Raw genomic sequence first — 18,801 nt, forward strand, 5'->3', positions numbered from 1 at the left:
AAGGGAACGTTTCATGCAAAAATGGGCTTGATAAAGGACAGAAATGGTATGGACCTAACAAAAGCACAAGATATTAAGGAGAGGCGGCAAGAATACACAGAAGAACTGTACAAAAGAGATCTTCACAACCCAGATAATCATGATGATGTGATCACTCACCTAGAGCCAGACATCCTGGAATATGAAGTCAAGTGGGCCTTAGGAAGCATCACTATGAACAAAGCTAGTGGAGGTGGTGGAATTCCAGTTGAGCTATTTCAAATCCTAAAAGATGATGCTATGAAAGTGCTGCACTCAATATGCCAGCAAATTTGGAAAACTCAGCAGTGGCCACAGGACTGGAAAAGGTCCGTTTTTGTTCCAATCCCAAAGAAAGGCAATGCCAAAGAATGCTCAAACTACCACACAATTGCACTCATCTCACACGCTAGTAAAGTAATGCTCAAAATTCTCCAAGCCAGGCTTCAGCAATATGTCAACTGTGAACTTCCAGACGTTCAAGCTGGTTTTAGAAAAGGCAGAGGAACCAGAGATCAAATTGCCAACATCCGCTGGATCATCGAAAAAGCTAGAGAGTTACAGAAAAACATCTATTTTTGCTTTATTGACTATGCCAAAGCCTTTGACTGTGTGGATCACAATAAACTGTGGAAAATTCTGAAAGAGATGGAAATACCAGACCACCTGACCTGCCCCCTGAGAAATTTGTATGCAGGTCAGGAAGCAACAGTTAGAACTGGACATGGAACAACAGACTGGTTCCAAATAGGAAATGGAGTACGTCAAGGCTGTATATTGTCACCCTGCTTATTTAACTTGTATGCAGAGTACATCATGAGAAATGCTGGACTGGATGAAGCACAAACTGGAATCAAGATTGCTGGGAGAAATATCAATAACCTCAGATGTTCAGATGACACCACCCTTATGGCAGAAAGTGAAGAACTAAAGAGCCTCCTGATGAAAGAGGAGAGTGAAAAAGTTGGCTTAAAGCTCAATATTCAGAAAACAAAGATCGTGGCATCTGGTCCCCATCACTTCATGGCACGTAGATGAGAAAACAGTGGCAGACTATTTTTGGGGGCTCCAACATCACTGCAGATGATGACTGCAACCATGAAATTAAAAGATGCTTACTCCTTGGAAGGAAAGTTATGACTGAAAGTTAGATAGCATATTAAAAAGCAGAGACATTATTTTGCCAACAAAGGTCTATCTAGCTAAGGCTGTGGTTTTTCCAGTAGTCATGTATAGATATGAGAGTTGGACTATAAAGAAAGCTGAGTGCCGAAGAATTGTTACTTTTGAACTGTGATGTTGGAGAAGACTTTTGAAAGGCCCTTGGACTGCAGAAAGATCCAACCAGTCCATCCTAAAGAAAATCAGTCCTGAGTGTTCATTGGAAGGACTGATATTGAAGCTGAAACTCCAATCCTTTGGCCACCTGATGTGAAGAGCTGACTCATTTGAAAAGACCCTGATGCTGGGAAAGATTGAGGGCAGGAGGAGAAGGGAACGACAGAGGATGAGATGGTTGGATGGCATCAGCGACTCAGTGGACATGAGTTTGAGTAAACTCCAAGTATTGGTGATGGACAGGGAGGCCTGGTGTCCTGTCGTTCATGGGGTCAGAAAGAGTCGGACATGACTGAGTGACTGAACTGAACTTGGCAAATCAAGGAAAAACCTTCTTCAAATGTATTGAATATACATTTCAATAATTTTATGAGGTAAGGGTTTTTTTTTCCATGAAGGTGAATAGTAATTGTAGAAGTAGGAATGTGTGTGCTCAGTCACTAAGTTGTGTCCGACTCTTTGTGACCCCACAGACTGTAGCCCACCAGGCTCCTCTGTTCATGGAATTTCCCAGGCAAGAATGCTGGAATGGGTTGCCATTTCCTTCTCCAGGGGATCTTCCCAACCGAGAGGTTGAACCTGCATCTCTTGCATCTCCCACAATGGCAGGTGGATTCTTTACCTGGCGGGTGGATTCTTTACCACTTGAGCCACCTGGGAAGCCCAAGAAATAGGAATAGGAAGTATCTTTCATGTGTGTGTGTGTGTGTGTGTGTGTGTGGTGAAAAATAAGAGGAATAGCTTGGGAGGGCTTGAGGTCATCTCTTTTAGCTGCCTGCTTCCAAACAGAAGGAAAACCAGACTGGCGACCAGTTACTACTTGGAGGCACCCCCTTGATGTGATTATTGTGTCCCTGAAACTGCTTCTCTCATGACCTTGGAGAGGGAATTGGCCCAAGGTCTGGGAGCTCTGCTCAGCTGGCAGTCTGCTCTCCCCTGACCCATGACAAGAAGACCCAGTCAGTTCGTTTCTCATACTTGATAAGGTTGTAGTCATCTCTTCTGTGTCACTGTCCGCTAGTATTTCTAGACGTTCACCTGGTGAAAATTTGTAAGGAAGTGTGTCTTTAAAATATCAATAGCCATGCACTCTAAGCAATAGCTAACTACCGCCCTGCTTATATACAAATGTGCTGCTCGGTTTTAATAATTAATAATCTCTTCTTAGGCTGTGTCACCTGCACTGCGCTCATCAAAAATGCCTACAGTTGGGACAGAAGACCGACCTCTTGGGAAGGATGGAAGAGCTGCTGTTCCTTATCCACCAAGTAAGAAAAGCAGTGAGCTTCAGCTCACTGCTCATGATATATGCATAATGTTCTCATCCTCAGTGCCTCATCTGAGTCCCCTCCTTTTTTTTTTCTCATTTTAACAGAATACTGAAAATAAATTAAAACTTGTATATATTGGTATTCCTAGTGTGGCAGGTAGCTAAGAGACCCATTTAAATTTAAATTCTTTTGTTTTCAAATTAACTTTCAAGGTTTAAACTATGAAACACGTGTTTCGGTTTGTTTTTCTCCTGGTCCTCTCCCAGCAGGGTAGATGCTGCGCAGTGGTTTTCAGAGCGACATTCTGGCGTAAGGGCTTGTGTAGAATGTTTCCATGTTCATAAATTTAATTCATACAAGGGTAATGAATATTTGTTTTCTCTGGTCCTTTTTCTGATTGATATTGAAGATTTGTGTTTCGTTAAAGATATCAACTAGTTTTATTATGTATGCGGACAAGAAACTTCCTTTTTTTTCCTAAGAAATATTATTCTACAAGAGAGAAGAAAGTCAAGGTTGCTTATATGGGTACTCTGGAATCGAAACACAATTCCATTGCAAATCATTCTTTAATACCTTCTCATTAACTTCAGCTGGTAATGAGAACAAATTGAGGGGAAAAACCACCATGTCATAGGGATGAGTCAAAAAGTTTTATGAACCTATAAATGTACTGCTGATTTACTCAAATGTAGAAGTGTGAAGTATACAGAGATTGGATTTTGACAGCTTTAGTGGATCCATAGCTTTTTAAAATATGCAAAGCTTTCTCAAGCATGACATGTATGAAAATGAATAATGATAGCCAGCCAGTTGCTGTAGTTTTTTTAATTAAACATTTTTCTTTTTTTATTACTCTGCACTGCAGAATTTTACAAACATGAAACTCACAGATTAAAAGAAACATTATTAAAGTAGATTCATCTGGAATAAGGCAGATGAATGAATTCTTCCCTTGCATTTAACCAGTTGCTGTGCTTTTTTTGACACTCTGATATGTAATCATGTTAGATGTTAAAATGTCTGAAAACTTGTCCAAGATCATTCGCTCACAAACCAACCTGCTGGTTAGTGTCATTGCCAGTAAAGAATATGGTGTGCTCTCTCTTTTTTCTCTCATTTCTGTTCCAAAAGGAATTGCTTCAATAAGAAGCTACTCAGAATTTTATGATAAAGTACAGGATATAAGAATTAATAAATTTGAAATATTGCAAAAATATTGGCATCAGGAAAACACAGATAAAGAGTCAGAGGACCTGATTAACATGTCAGAGTATGTGTGCATGTGTGGGGGGGACATATACATAGTATTTCCTTCAAAGATGAGAATGAAAATAGCATGGCAAAAAGCTCTTAATTTCTACAGTAGCTTATTGTACATCGAAGTGGAAAGACATAGCATTTAATGTCTAGAATAGCAGCACCATCCAACACAAGTACAAGGGAAGCCACAAATGAGAGCCACATAAGGTAATTTTAAATTTTCTGTTAGTTGCATTCAAGAGTAAAAAGAACCCTGTGAAGTTAATTTTAATAGTATATTTTATTTAACTCAGTGTATCCAATACGTCATTTTTATGTCATCAGCATAAAAATACTGAGATTTTTATATTCCATTTTTGTATTAACTCTGTGGAATCCAGGGTACCTTTTACACACAAGCGTATCTCAGGATGGATGGGGCCCCCTTTTTGAATGCTCCATGGCCATGTGGCTAGTGGGTCCTGCATTGCACAGCATAGGTCCATAATTACTCATTTGCATATGTAATAATGAAGAAATCAACATATAGTAACAGAGTTAATTTAGCATCAAGTCTGTGTTAAGTAAGTATTGTTACATTAATTAAAATGAAACATTTCTCTTAGGTTTTATTATAAACCAGTCACTTATGAATTATCTTGGAAAGCATGTCAGTTTGAAGTATGAGACTTTGAGGAGGCAAAATGAAAGAGTCGGACTTTTGAATTGTCTTTTTATTCCACAAGAGTGCTTACTATTTGTAAGGGACGAATACTGAGAAATTAATCTTAGTGATGATGCTTCTGTTGGAAGGCTTCGGTCTTCTGCATAAATACTTGATATACAGGGTAGGAAGTAGAGAGTGCCCTGACTGGTGAGTTCCTGCTGAGGTGCAGCAGGTCTTGAGGACAGGCAGGGATGACTAAGTGGAGCTTTGTGGGCAAGACTTGTAAACTCCAGTCCTCCCTGGTAGCTGTTCCCACACTCACTCTGGTCATTTTATGGGAAGAAAATTGAACAGGCAGTTCTACTACAGGCAATATTTTTCTACTTTAGAGGACCAGAATGTTTCTCTAGGTTTCTGTTTTCTTTCTGCCTTACCTACTTTGAGTCCAGTTCCCTGTTTTTCATCTCAAAACTTTCTAGGGTCATTTCAGGAATTTCCTGTGACTGAAGAGCCTTTTCCATCTTTTTCTAATCAAACCAAAATTAGGAGGGAGGACTAATTATTACTGACTCTCCCTACTTTCTGAGTGTTTAGATGGACCTGGCAAACTGTTCATTTCTGTGCATACCTTATCTCATTTAACGTGCACAGAAAATATGAGGGAGATACTATTCCCATTTTGTAGATGAGGAAATTAAAGCTATAGAGAGGTTACGAGTCTTCCTGATGAATAGCTCATAATGAGAATGGTGAAGACTGCTTTCTAACATAAATCTCTGGCAAATGAAAAATCATTTTATCCATACTTTTGGTCTGTGTTACCTCTTACCTTTGACAAAAACGATCAAGGTGGCTGAGGCTTTGAAAACTGAGATATATAACTGTTCGGTAGCATCGAAAAAATTGAGGAGCCCTAAATGGCAAATGCCTTTTTTACATTTCTCAGAGAAAATTTGAAAACAAATTGAATAAAATAATTTTGGGATAACATTTTGTACCATAGCTTGAATACTTAATAAGTTAGGAAAGGGCTGTGTTTAAGTTCATTGTCATTTTAACTCAAAGTGAATTTATATAGTCTCATTATTTTCCAAATATCTGCTTTGTTAATTAAGTTCTGTAATATAATAGGAGTTTGAAGATTTGATGAAGCAGACATGTGTTTTAAAATACTCTACTTACAAATTAATTTTATATTTACATTGAACAGTAGCTGCTCCTTGGCTTGGGAAAAGGAATAGGGACCAAAAATTAAAGGTGATGAATATATTTCAAGAATAACCTATTTTTCTGTATTAAAGTATTTAGTCTTATTTTTAAAAAGATGTATTGATTTGGTTGCTGCTGCATCTGAAGACCTGTTTTTCAGCTGCAGGACTTATGAACTATATAATCTCTCCGGTGGTTCTATGATAGTTTCTGGCTTGGCTTGTATCCCTAATACCGTGAATTGTTATATGATCTTCGGGTCAAATACTGTTACAGCAAGAAAGTAACATGAAGATCATCTTGGGAGTTTTACAATAGGTTTTCTTCTTCTTTTCTCTCTTTTTAACTTTTTTGCCATAGCAGCAGCAGGTACTGTTTTGTCAAATGAAATCTTATACAGAATTCTATTATAAAAGTTAAATAGAAGTGGAGCTTCTCTAATGGAAGTAAAAGTTGAAATCTGAAACCCTGCCTATTGGCCTTTTTCTCCCCTTGTTGGTCCCTGAGGCCAAGAGAAGGTAAATTATTCAGAATTATATAATTAACTAGGAAACATGGTAAAAATCATTTAATCCAGAGGTTCTCACCCTTCTCTGCTCCATAGGGTGGAGGCTTTCCCCTCCCTCCATAAACAAAGGGAAGAAAGCAAGCCTAATGAGAACCACACTCCTAGTCAAGCCTTTCCTTCTAGATGAAGGAGCTAGGCCTGGAGGGAGGAAGTGCCCAGGACACAGCAGCGCTGTGGTGGGACCACCTGAGTGGGGGACCAGCCCACTGCCGCTCTGCCTCAGGCGTGAGCACAGGGCAGCTATTCTTTATTAAGTTCTGATTCAGTGCTGTAAGTCGTGTTAACATCTGTTCAGTAGTTACAGTAAATTACATAGACAGTAGTTACTGTTTAAATGTTGAAGTTGCTAGAAAGAGCAGTGTGGTTGAGAACTGGGGAGTTAGATATGTTTCCAGATCACTGGTTTAAACTTGGGCCTCCAAATATGCAAATACATTTGCTGTACATGACACCCCCTAGTGGCCAGATTTCATAACCACAACTTGCATTTCATTCCATACACTACTACTCTAAGAATCAGTGCCTTAAAGAGACACTGGAAATGATGGTTAACCTCAGGTATATAACAATGATTTTTTTTAAAAAAGGTTGAGAATCACTGTTCTAAATATTACTTAAAAGACAATTTTTTCCCAGTTGATTTTCAATAAATTGTCTTTTGTTCTAGGTATGATTCTTCTTAATCCTGACTATGAAGTTTCATTTCCTTAGATTTTTCAGGGTATCAGTTGTTAGAAGGGGGGAAAAATTATGTTTATGTAGACTTTGTTCACATAATTAATGTGAAGCCAAATTATAAAGCGTCAAGAGGACAGTGGTAAAGATTCAGCAAAGGCTAATTTTCTGCTGATGGACTTCTTAGGAACTTCCGTTATTAGTACTCTATTATGTAACAGATATGCCCATTCAGTTAACATTATTTCTGATGCCAGCTAGAGGGCCTGATTATGAACTGGGATTTTTTTTTTAAAGAAGTCAGGCCCGTTAAAAATTTTACTTATTTATTTATTTATTTTTAGCAGTTGCAGACCTGCAGAGGATGTTCCCCACCCCTCCTTCTTTGGAACAGCACCCCGCATTTTCTCCTGTGATGAATTATAAAGATGGGATCAGCTCAGAGACAGTGACAGCATTAGGCATGATGGAAAGCCCGATGGTCAGTATGGTTTCAACACAGCTCACTGAATTCAAGATGGAAGTGGAAGATGGATTAGGAAGTCCCAAGCCAGAGGAAGTAAAGGTAATTGCCGGGATATTACTGTACACAGACATGCATGCATGCTCAGACTCTTCAGTCATGTCCAACTCTGTGCAGCCCCATAAACCACAGCCCATCAGGCTCCTCTGTCCATGAGATTCTCCAGGCAAGAATACCCAGGGATCGAACCCACATCTCTCACATCTCCTGCATTAGCAGACGGACTCTTTACCACTCACGCCACCTGGGAAGCCCATACAAAGACAGGGTGATTTTAAAGCACATTTTTCTACAACTTCTTTAAAATAGTACTGTCTGTATGCAATATATACATACATTCCTAAGGGTTCTCTGGATTAGATCATGTGGTATGTCACTTGGCGTATTAATTAGTGTCTTTTGATTAATTTAAATGTTGGCATTCACATTTTTCCATTAATCAGATAAGAGAAATAGTGAATTCAGTCATTTTTATTGCTATTATGGTATGTCCTCGAGTTGTTTACCAGCTTGATCACCAACCCCACTTTGTTGTCACAGGACTTTTCGTACGTGCACAAAGTTCCAACTTTTCAGCCTTTTGTGGGATCCTCCATGTTTGCTCCACTGAAGATGTTGCCCAGCCAATGCCTGCTACCTCTGAAGATTCCTGATGCCTGTCTGTTTCGGCCTTCATGGGCAATCCCTCCTAAAATTGAACAACTGCCCATGCCACCTGCGGCCACTTTCATTAGAGATGGCTACAAGTATGTGCTGGGATTGTGTCAAGTCGGCTGCCATATTTAATAGGATTTCTATCATTTAACCTAAGTATTTACTTTACATGATGACAGCATTTCATTTGAAACTTTATCGGCCATTCATGTTTTTGTGCATATTCTTTTGTGTTGAAAATATTATTTTCTAAACTAAATTTCATATATATGGGAAAATTGAGGTTATTTGTGTAGAGAACCATGGTGTTTATGGTCATTCAGTGTCAAATCAGTGTCTGTCACAGAACCAAGCAGTAGATTGGAGTGGGTAATATTTTTAGGGTGACGGTGGTAAGTACTCCTTAATACGTACTTTGAGGATTTCAGATGTGTTTACTTAAGGCACTTTAAGGTTAAGTATTCATATGCTACTTTCTGTTGCTGACCCTTTGTCATACAAGAAAGCAGCAATAGAACGGTGCCATGATACAGGGAGGGAAAAGGAAGTATTTATCATAGCTTGTACATAGTTCATCCTGTCATTCTGACTTCAACAGTGCAGAATTAGTTTTCCCTTTGATTGATAATTTCTTAATGACATAATGTAAATGCTTTAAAGTAAAAGGCCACAAACTCAAATGTCTGTCAGGACCAAGTAAGCAATATGTGGATGGAGTGGACTGGGCAGAGCAAAATACTGGCCGCTCCTGACACCCAGTGTCACTGTGGGGACAGTGGGGCGAGTGGGGCCATCAGTAAACGGTTTGAGTGTGTATTGCCCCCTTTAAAGGGACGTTTATTTTTTTCTTTTTGCTTTTCTTTTTGCTATTCAACCTTAGGGAGTTGTTCAGGCAGGAATGTGAGAGATTTTAATGTACATTTCCTTTTTGAAATGTTGATAGTTGGGAATTCCCTGGCAGTCCAGTGGTTAGGAATCGGCACTTTCACTGTGAATGGCCTGGGTTCAATCCTTGGTCAGGGAACTAAAATCCTGCAAGACGTGTGGCGCGCCTCCCCCCGCCAAAGAAAAAGTTGTTGACAGTTAATTCAGAGTTACATTCTAAAAGCTAAGACAAATTTATACTGTAGGTCCAGTTTGTGGGCCACTTTCGTGACCTTGTATAGAAATCATCTTAATGAAATCAACTTTAATTTTATAAGCAGGCTGTATGCCTATGTTTGTGTAAAGTCTATATTGGAATGAGAAACTGACAGCGAAGTACTTTAAAAGAACCTTAGACTTGGAGAAGTACATGGAGTCACAGGACTCGAATTCCTGCCTTTTTTGTTTAGTGTCTGTATGACCTTAAGGGATCCTTCTACCTAGGTCTTCTTCTGTTTAAAATGGAGTTTCAGGCACAAGATTTTTGAAATGCTCTGAGAACTAATGGTTGTGGAAGCAGCATGCCACCAGTAGTATGAAAGTGTGTGCCCAGAAGCACGCTGTAGCGCAGGGCCTGGCTTATCCTCGGCTGCCGTTCTCCAGTTGTGTCCCAGCTTGTTTCATCTCAGACTGGCGCGCACGGCTGCAGCGACTGCACCCCAGGGCTTAGTGTGCTGAGCACGAGCGGTGCAGCCGCCTCAGAAGCCGTTCCACCGCCTAGCCTCTTACACACACAAGCTCCTCAAAACAGCAACACACCCTTTGCTGCATGATAGTTTCTGTAACAGATAATGTAGATCATTGTTTAGATCTGTTAAATCTGTTGTCTGCCACCCCAGAGATTCTTGGTATTCGAAACTGGCGCTGTTAACAGAACCCTCTGGGATGAAATAAGCGTACCTGTACCTTCCAGTGTGGCACCTACCACCTCGTGTTGTAGCTGAGCATGTGGCTCGTTGAGACCAAGACTGCATTTAAGTGCAGCACATGGGGCTGGTGGTTCCCTTACTTCCTGGACTGCACAGTTGTGGACTGTGGGAAGTCGTCCTGCTGTGGTCTCCTTCACTCGGTGTGGGTGTGGGTGTGGGTGTCTGTGTGTGTGTGGGTGTGTCACTGTGTGTGTGTGTGTGGGTGTGTCATTGTGTCTCTGTGTGTGTGTGTATTAGTTGCTCAGTCGTGTCTCTTTGCAACCCCACGAATTGTAGCCCTCCAGGCTTCTCTGTCCATGGACTTCTCCAAGCAAGAATACTGGAGTGGGTTGCCATTCCTGTCTCTAGAGCCTCTTCCCGACCCAGGGATTGAACCCTGGTCTCCTGCATCGCAGGCGGATTCTTTACTGTTTGAGCTGCAGGGAAGTCCTCCCGCTTTATTAACAGAACACACCAGCACTCTCTTGATGCCTCTCATACTTGCCATGCACTGACTTTCCTTCCTCTTTTTTTTTTTTTTCACTGTTGCATACCCAGCAACTAGCATGGGGTTGGTTGGTCCTCAGTTCATTTTTCTTGAATGGGAAAAGTCAGGTTCCTATACACAATAAACCATTTTACTGCCTCGGGAGCAATTTAATTATTTAGGTTTGCAGTTAATCGTTGTAGTTCCTTTTCTGATCTGAACTGCATTATCATTTTAGAGTTTTGTTGAACAGGAAAATTTGAAAGGAGTCCAATTAGAGTAAAGATCATTATTACACACTTACTATTTTGTTCTCTGAGATAGCAGTGATTGCTGATCAGGGTTTCTGGGTCACTCGTTATCTGTACTCAAAGACACCACTGTGCCTCAGATTGAACATTTCTTTGCAGAGCCTGATTTGGATTTTCAGGTTGGTAGGTTAGGCATAGCTAATTGAAAATCAAAAGAAAATGGTTCAAAGAGCCATTACTTTATGACATTCTTCTTTCAAATTATAAGTGAATGAATATGTACTTTATTGGAGGAACATTAGTTTAAGCACAGTATTAATAGAAGAATTTTAAGCATTTAAAAAATATTATTTCTTTTGATACCTTCTAATTGGAAAGAGTGATCCCAATCTGTTTTATGGGTACCTCTAAGAATGTATATCAAGAACATTTTATTACAATAAGAACTTTTATTACAAAATCATGGACACTGTTTTGTTTTCTTTGTGGCTATTCCAGACAGAAGTCACTGCTTATAAGAAAACAGCACAGTGTGATTGTCTCTGGGAATTCAAAATCATGGTGCTGTTTTGCATGGTGTATGGAAAATAGAAAATGAACTGCAGTTGCCTACCGCAGAAGCCTATTAGCAGTTGGGACACTTTGATGTGGCATGTATACTTACATGCACAGACCTAATTAAGACCAAGTCCTCTTGGCAGCATGTGTAACATTTGTATTAATTGTAATATATGACTGGCCAATGGGTTCCTCAAATAGAATTCCCTCATGGTCACTCATTACAATAAAAATGCTAGCTAGATAGGACTGCGTTTTTTGGAAACTAGAAAAATGTTAAATTTTCATGTGCGTTTGATTATAACTACTGTAGAATCATATGTAGATTATAGCCTCAGAGAACAAGTACACTGGCAGACTTTCAGTCTCAAAAAAGGACAAAATTGTAATTGCAAATTAGATGGGAATTTCATCTATGGTCTTCTAGCTAATTTGGCATCTGAACTCATGTGTTAAAGTTCTATTTAGTAGTTAGAGTTTTTCAGAACTACTTTGTCCAAACGCAGCATCATGTTTTCTTGTTAAAAATAGCCAAAGTTTCCTCAAAAGATGAAGAGGAGGCTTACTGAAGTGTGGACTAAGTGGAAGGGCACTGCTATATTGAATTATTCTTCATACCTTGCTGCTTGCTTTTCCACACACTGCACTGACTCCTTTGAATCCTTAAAAAAAAAAAAAAAGAAAGAAAAGAAAACCAAATAAACCAAGCAATAGCATGCATAAATAAGAAATGGCCGGGCCGGGCTGGGGTGCTGAGGCGTGTGTCTGGCACCCGTGTCCTGCCCCCTGTTCTCACGAGGTGCCATCTCTCTTGCAGCAATGTGCCTAGTGTCGGGAGCCTGGCAGATCCAGATTATCTGAACACGCCACAGATGAACACGCCGGTGACGCTCAACAGCGCTGCCCCAGCCAGCAACAGTGGAGCAGGAGTTTTACCATCCCCAGCAACCCCTCGCTTCTCTGTCCCCACACCACGAACCCCCAGGACACCAAGAACTCCCAGAGGAGGGGGCACTGCCAGTGGTCAGGGCTCTGTGAAGTATGACAGCACCGACCAGGGCTCACCAGCCTCTACCCCCTCTACCACTCGGCCTCTCAATTCTGTGGAGCCTGCCACCATGCAGCCAATCCCCGAAGCCCACAGTCTCTATGTCACCCTGATTCTTTCGGATTCCGTAATGAATATCTTTAAAGACAGAAACTTTGACAGCTGTTGCATCTGTGCCTGCAACATGAACATCAAAGGGGCGGATGTCGGGCTCTACATCCCCGATTCTTCCAACGAGGACCAGTACCGCTGCACCTGTGGGTTTAGTGCGATCATGAATCGCAAACTTGGTTACAATTCGGGACTCTTCCTGGAAGATGAGTTGGATATTTTTGGGAAGAATTCTGACATTGGTCAGGCTGCTGAAAGGCGCCTAATGATGTGTCAGACCACCTTCCTTCCTCACATGGAAGGAGCCAGAAAACCCCAGGAGCCACCGATAAGCCTTCTCCTCCTCTTGCAGAACCAACACACACAGCCTTTTGCTTCACTGAGTTTCCTAGACTACATTTCCTCCAGCAGCCGCCAGACCCTTCCCTGCGTGAGCTGGAGTTACGACCGGGTGCAGGCAGATAATAATGATTACTGGACGGAATGTTTTAATGCCTTGGAGCAGGGTCGGCAGTATGTGGATAATCCCACGGGTGGCAAAGTGGATGAAGCCCTGGTGAGAAGCGCCACTGTGCACTCCTGGCCTCACAGCAATGGTAGGTTTCCCGGAATACAGATTTACTTTGAGAACTGTCTCGGCATGACGATAACTCGCACACTTGCCTTACTTTATGTGACAAAATTTTAAGTTTTATTTCTTAAAAAATAGACACAACTGAAGTGAGAGCTATCTTGAAATTCGAAATTTAAGGATGGGGAAATGTTTCATGTTGAAACACATTTGGAGAAGAGTAATTACGTTGTGGGATAAAAGTCATCGGGATCAGCGGTCCCTATCCTTTTTGGCATCTGGGACCGGTTTCATGGGAGACAATTTTTCCACCGACCAGGAGGATATGAGTGATGGGGAGTGACTAAATACAGATGAAGCTTCACTCGCTTGCCCGGCTCTCACCTGCTGTGCAGCCCAGTTCCTAACAGGCCGCGGACTGGTACTTGTCTGTGGCCCAGGGATTGGGGGGCCCTGATCTAGATTATACAGACTGATAATCTGCACACCCTTCTGGGTCAAGTTTCCATGATACTTCTTCCAGGAAGCCTTCTGTCCATTTACAGAGTACTTTCTCTTTCCTCTGATTTTCCAGTATTTTACGTCTCTGGTGACAGTAATCACGTTTTACTTTATGTTGGGGCTCCTGGGGATGTCACTGTCTTAAAAACTCCAGGTGATAAACGTTTTTGGAGTTTGGCTCTAAGAGTGCTGAGCACCTGACTCTTCCTTTTCTTTATTCACTCTCTTATCTATGCTGTGATGTGTCCTGGGGGAGAAAGTGGTGAATGAAAGAGACAAGGTACCTGCCCTCAGGGACTTTCTAATCTATTTTGGAAAATGACATGAATCACATAATTAAACAAATAAGCATATAACTGCAAACCATTGTAAGTGATGAAAGCATGGGGTGTCAGAGGACACTGCTTGAAGAAGCAGTGATATTCGAGATTGCAACGCTGGGTACAGGTTAACTGAGGGCAGGAGTGGCGAGTGTGCAGGGCCAGAGTTAAGTAGGGTGCGGGGCCTTCAGACGAGCCCAGAGGCCAGCAGGGCTAGATTATCAAGAGCCTTTGGGAACACGCTGGGCCCTGGGTCTTCAGTTTTAACAAGTCCTTGATGGGTTATGAAGTGACACTGCCATCAGATTTGTGTACTCAGAAACAGTGGACTCTGACTGGAACGCGGACTGAGGATTAGAAAACGGCAAGAGGGGGTTGAAGGACACTGAGAAGTTCCTGCCGCAGATGAAGAACCAGTAGCTTGGCTTAGTGTCCCAGCACAGGAGATGGACAAGAAGTGGGAACAGTCAGGGGCCGTTTGGGAGGTATTATGGCAGGACTTGGTAACGCGTTGGGTTTTGGGGATCAGAGAGAGAGAGAGAGATTAAGGAAGACACCCAGGTTTGTGACTTGTACACCTGGACAGACAGTGGCATGTTGGTCAAAAATGAGTGTTCTGGGGAAAGACTAGGTCTAAAGGTCATAATTGAGTTTGGGAAGTAAGTTTTAAAGATCTCCTTTGAGATGTCCAGGTGGACACTTGGGACTTTATGGCATGGAGCTCAGGGGAAGGGGAGTGGACGGCACAGGGATGATAGCCCAGGTCAGGGCGTGGTGAAGGAGGAGGCCTCATTGAGGAGGAAGCAGGTGTGGAGCCAGAGGAGGGCCTGACTTAGAGCTTTACTGCATTCTGCTGTGTAACCAAGCTCCACAAAGAGAGTGGTCAGCAGGCATTCAGTAAGCCAGGCTTTTAAGATAAGTATTAAACAGGTCTTTTGACCACAGTGAGAGCTGTTTGTGGGAGCAGAGGCCAAGCTGGAGGGATTCTATGGATGGAAGACACATGGACCCTACTTTTGGAATCGTCCTCAGTCTTGCAGAGGAGAAGGTTATGTAAGCAAGGAGACTTCTGGGAGGTAGAGACACCTGAGAAAAGATTTCAAGGGTTATACTCATTTTTGTAACTCCTTAAGGTTTAAGTACAATGCCTTATACTTAGCAAGCCTTGGATTAATGGCTGCTGCATGAATTTATGAATTAAAGTCTTTGCCCTAAAGAATTATGGGTGATTATCTTACGTGGTTTCTTTTATTAGATAGTGGCCTTCAGATAGAAAAGCAGTCTGGGTGGGTGGATAAGTAGTGTCATCTTTGGATATGAAGAATAGCATGTTATATTGCAGATGAGACGTGGGTTCTAAATTCAGATGCTGAAAGTACCAGACAGATCATGTAAACAAATGATGTGGAGAGCCAGCTTTGCAAAAAAGCAGTGTCTTTCCACAGTACCCTATTCTGCATGCATAGGAATAGAGTTCACAAAGAATTGCCTCTGCTTTTATTTTTCTTTAACCTGTAACTCTCTTGGTTTGTCATTTTCCTACATTAGATAGAACCATGGGTACAAGAAGTACTTTACTTTTTTCTTTACTGTAAGAAGAAAAGAAGCACAGGCTTGAAGATAAAGGAGGTTAATTCTGCTTCAGTCTCAGGCAGGCAGCAGAGCAGGGGTGTCAAAAACTGCCTGAAAGAGGCACCTCCTCGACTCTAGATGGTGGTCCTCTAGCAATGCGGTGGTCTCAGCCCCAGGGTTGTCAGATCGTTTTCCAGTTTTTCAAGAGAAGCTGGAAATCCAGATTTGTGTATGAAATTTCCTGAGAAGTCCATTTCAGATTGAAAAATGAAAACAAAATCTCTGTGCCATGGATTTGCAGCCTGTGTTTTGATTTGAGGGCGCCCCTGAGAATGTCTCCAGACCCTTCAGCACCGTGTGTCCCAGGCTCAGTTGGTAAATAGGTCACAGGTTTCCGTGTGTGCCGCCGTCCTCGCCAGCCGGGGAAGTGAGAGCAAGGAAAGGTCTCGAGGCCCCCGCTCTGCAGGCGCATAGCTGACCACCTCCAACTTCAGTGCTGCTTCCTTCAGATCTTTTAGGGAATTTGATGAGCACTATGTACCCTCTCCCCCCTGGGAAAAAAATACACCTGTGTTCATGCATGCATGTGCAGTTTGGGGAGAGTTTCAGAGGTTTTCGTGTTCGAGGTTAAGGAGTCCTGCTAGCAGGAAGAATGTGTGTTATGAAACCGTGACTCTCCAGCTGTTCTAAGCTTCTTTTTAAATTCCTTTTCCCACTTATCATATAATCAGATAAACATTGATACTTGTAAACAAAAGTAATTAACTGGACTTCCCTGGTGATCTAGTGGTTAAGAATCCACCTCCAGTGCAGGGACTCGGGTTTGACCCTAGTCCAGGAAGATCCTACCTGCCGTGGGGCCACTAGGCCGGTGCGCCGCAGCTGCTGAGCCTGTACTCGGAGCCTGCACGCCACCACAGTGAGATGCCACTGCAGTGAGAAGCCCCCACTGCAACTGGAGAGCAGCCTCCTGTTCACTGCAACAAGAAGCCTGCACACGGCGACAGAGACCCAGCATAGCCATACGGAAATAAATAATTTTTTGAAAAGTAATTAAGAAACTAAAAGTAATTATGAAGCAATCATTAAGAAATTTTTGCAGCTCTCTTTTCTTGTGAATACCCTTGGAAACAGGTCTGTATGGATTTAAAAAATCAGACCTATTTACCTTTCCACTTTTAGGCAGTTCTATAGTTAGCCTTGATTATATAGAATAACTTTATTTCCCCTTTTATTATTTCCAATAATAATAAAATTTATTATTTACTAAGTATTTTAGAGTCTCTCCTGCTGGTGCCATCTCTGTCAGGGCCTGTCGCTGAGGCCGTGCCCGCCCGCCTTGACGGGTCCTGTTGTGTCGCTTTCCTTGCAGTGCTGGACATCAGCATGCTGTCCTCCCAGGACGTGGTCCGTACGCTGCTGTCCCTGCAGCCCTTCCTCCAGGACGCCATCCAGAAGAAGCGCACGGGCAGGACCTGGGAGAACATCCAGCACGTGCAGGGGCCACTCACCTGGCAGCAGTTCCACAAGATGGCAGGACGGGGAACCTACGGTAGACCTTTCTCCCTTGTGACGTTCTTTCGGATTTTTTTCTTCTGTGAAAAGAGCAGCTTTAGTTACTGTCAAGTCTTCCTTTGCTGACAAAATAGAATCTTTTCCCTCCTGACTACTACATTTTATAATCTCCCTGTTTTCCAATAGTCAGTTTTGGAGATAACTTATTTCTTAATGCCTTTGGCATAATCAAGGTCAGTGGGGCAAATAATGCCTAACTAGACTATTTGTTAGAATCTCGTCTTCCAGTCCTCACTGCCGTTTCATCTGGGTGAACCTCTGAACTAGTTCTGACAGCTTCTTTGTAGTCAGGACCATAGTGCCTGTCTTAGAGGCAGGTAGATAGTTTTGTTCAGAGAACTAACACTAACCTGCTCTGCTCTGCATTCACTGAACCTTTATAAGCATGTTCTGACTCATTTAATTAAAGTTCTTCATCAGGGGCCATTTAATTAGAGGATTTGAAGACTACTTTTAAGAGTATCATGTCAGCCTACAATAAAATGTCCGATGCCAGAATTAAGACGAATCGCCAGAGAATGCGCAGTTGTGGAGGTAGCGGGAAACGGACCCGCAAGAGCTTTCCTAAGCTGCAGTCTTGTTTTAGGTTCTGAAGAGTCTCCTGAGCCACTGCCCATCCCCACCCTGCTGGTAGGCTACGACAAGGACTTCCTCACCATCTCGCCGTTCTCCTTGCCGTTTTGGGAGAGGCTGTTGTTGGACCCATACGGGGGCCACCGTGATGTTGCCTATATTGTGGTGTGTCCAGAAAACGAGGCCTTGCTCGAAGGAGCCAAAACTTTCTTCAGGGACTTGAGCGCTGTATATGAGGTGAGAGAGACACGAGAGGTGAAAGTCGTCTGTATGATGCAGGGCCTCGGATTGTTTCTAGTTGTGGCTAAATTTTAAAGGATAAATATCTTCAAAATAGATCTCCAGGAAAATTTGCACATAGTTGGAGGATGAAGAAAAGGATAAGTTGCAAGTTTTTCAGGAAGTACATTGTTTTCCCATCATAGCTTTATATTTTATTAGATTGAAAAGATTTTCCTTTACCAGTCTTACTAGCTGTTTTTTTCCCCCGTTTATGTGCTTGAGTTTAAAAGGATTACTCACCGGGGGTTAGTGGTTGTTCAGAAGAACTTCACAAAAAGAAAATACATCTACTCTTGGGGGTGGGGGGAGTTCCTGAAAACAGTATAAAAGTGTTTAGCTGGAAAATTCCTGAATCACATAGAAGTTTAGTGACTCATGTCCCTGTTATGTTTTATTTAAACATCTTAAACTCAGTTTTGGTACAGATTAATAATGTAATAACCCTAGTAATGTTAGATAATTTTGTATATTTAGTATATAAAGTCCTGTTACTTTTGAAAAATTAGAATCATACCTGTCTTTAAAGAGTTAGTGTATATTTCTTCTGCTAAAGTACATATACACTAAAGTTTCTGTACCTTATACTCCCAATTAATCTTCATATTTGATGAGAGTAAATGAAATTAATGCTTATAAAGTGTTTGGAGCTGTGACATAATATAAGCATTACCAAAATGTTTATTAAATAAGATGCCAAGTTGAATTTCAAAAATATTCCATAACAGAAATTGACCATCTATAAATGTATGAGTACACATGAAATAGTAAATTTACATGTTGCTTCAGAGAAAAGAGAAGGTGCTTATGTCTGAAATAATGGCATCAATTAAGCCACCAAAGGAAATCCTTGGAAACAGTAATTTCTAAACAGTGCATGGTCCATGATGCATAATAATACTGAATCACAATTACCCTAATGCAGAAAACTTGTCTAAGCAATTTTAAAGCCCAGTCA

The 18,801-nt window shown here is 41.7% G+C and overlaps 1 protein-coding gene across 5 annotated transcripts in view; it reads left to right on the forward strand.

The window, feature by feature from the left end:
• The window catches only part of MED13L (mediator complex subunit 13L), a 280,536-nt gene that overhangs the window by 238,051 nt on the left and 23,684 nt on the right, over positions 1-18,801 (forward strand). For 3 of the 5 annotated variants that reach the window (XM_055550351.1, XM_055550353.1, XM_055550355.1), the window contains 6 exons: positions 2,525-2,624; positions 7,333-7,553; positions 8,052-8,257; positions 12,111-13,048; positions 16,789-16,968; positions 17,578-17,801. In XM_055550351.1, the coding sequence (XP_055406326.1) occupies positions 2,525-2,624; positions 7,333-7,553; positions 8,052-8,257; positions 12,111-13,048; positions 16,789-16,968; positions 17,578-17,801 (1,869 nt within the window). The remainder of the gene's footprint in view (positions 1-2,524; positions 2,625-7,332; positions 7,554-8,051; positions 8,258-12,110; positions 13,049-16,788; positions 16,969-17,577; positions 17,802-18,801) is intronic. The other 2 variants (XM_055550352.1, XM_055550354.1) reach the window with 1 other exon arrangement.

Source organism: Bubalus kerabau, chromosome 16, assembly GCF_029407905.1.
Source record: "Bubalus kerabau isolate K-KA32 ecotype Philippines breed swamp buffalo chromosome 16, PCC_UOA_SB_1v2, whole genome shotgun sequence".
Classification (NCBI taxonomy): Eukaryota; Metazoa; Chordata; class Mammalia; order Artiodactyla; family Bovidae; genus Bubalus; species Bubalus kerabau.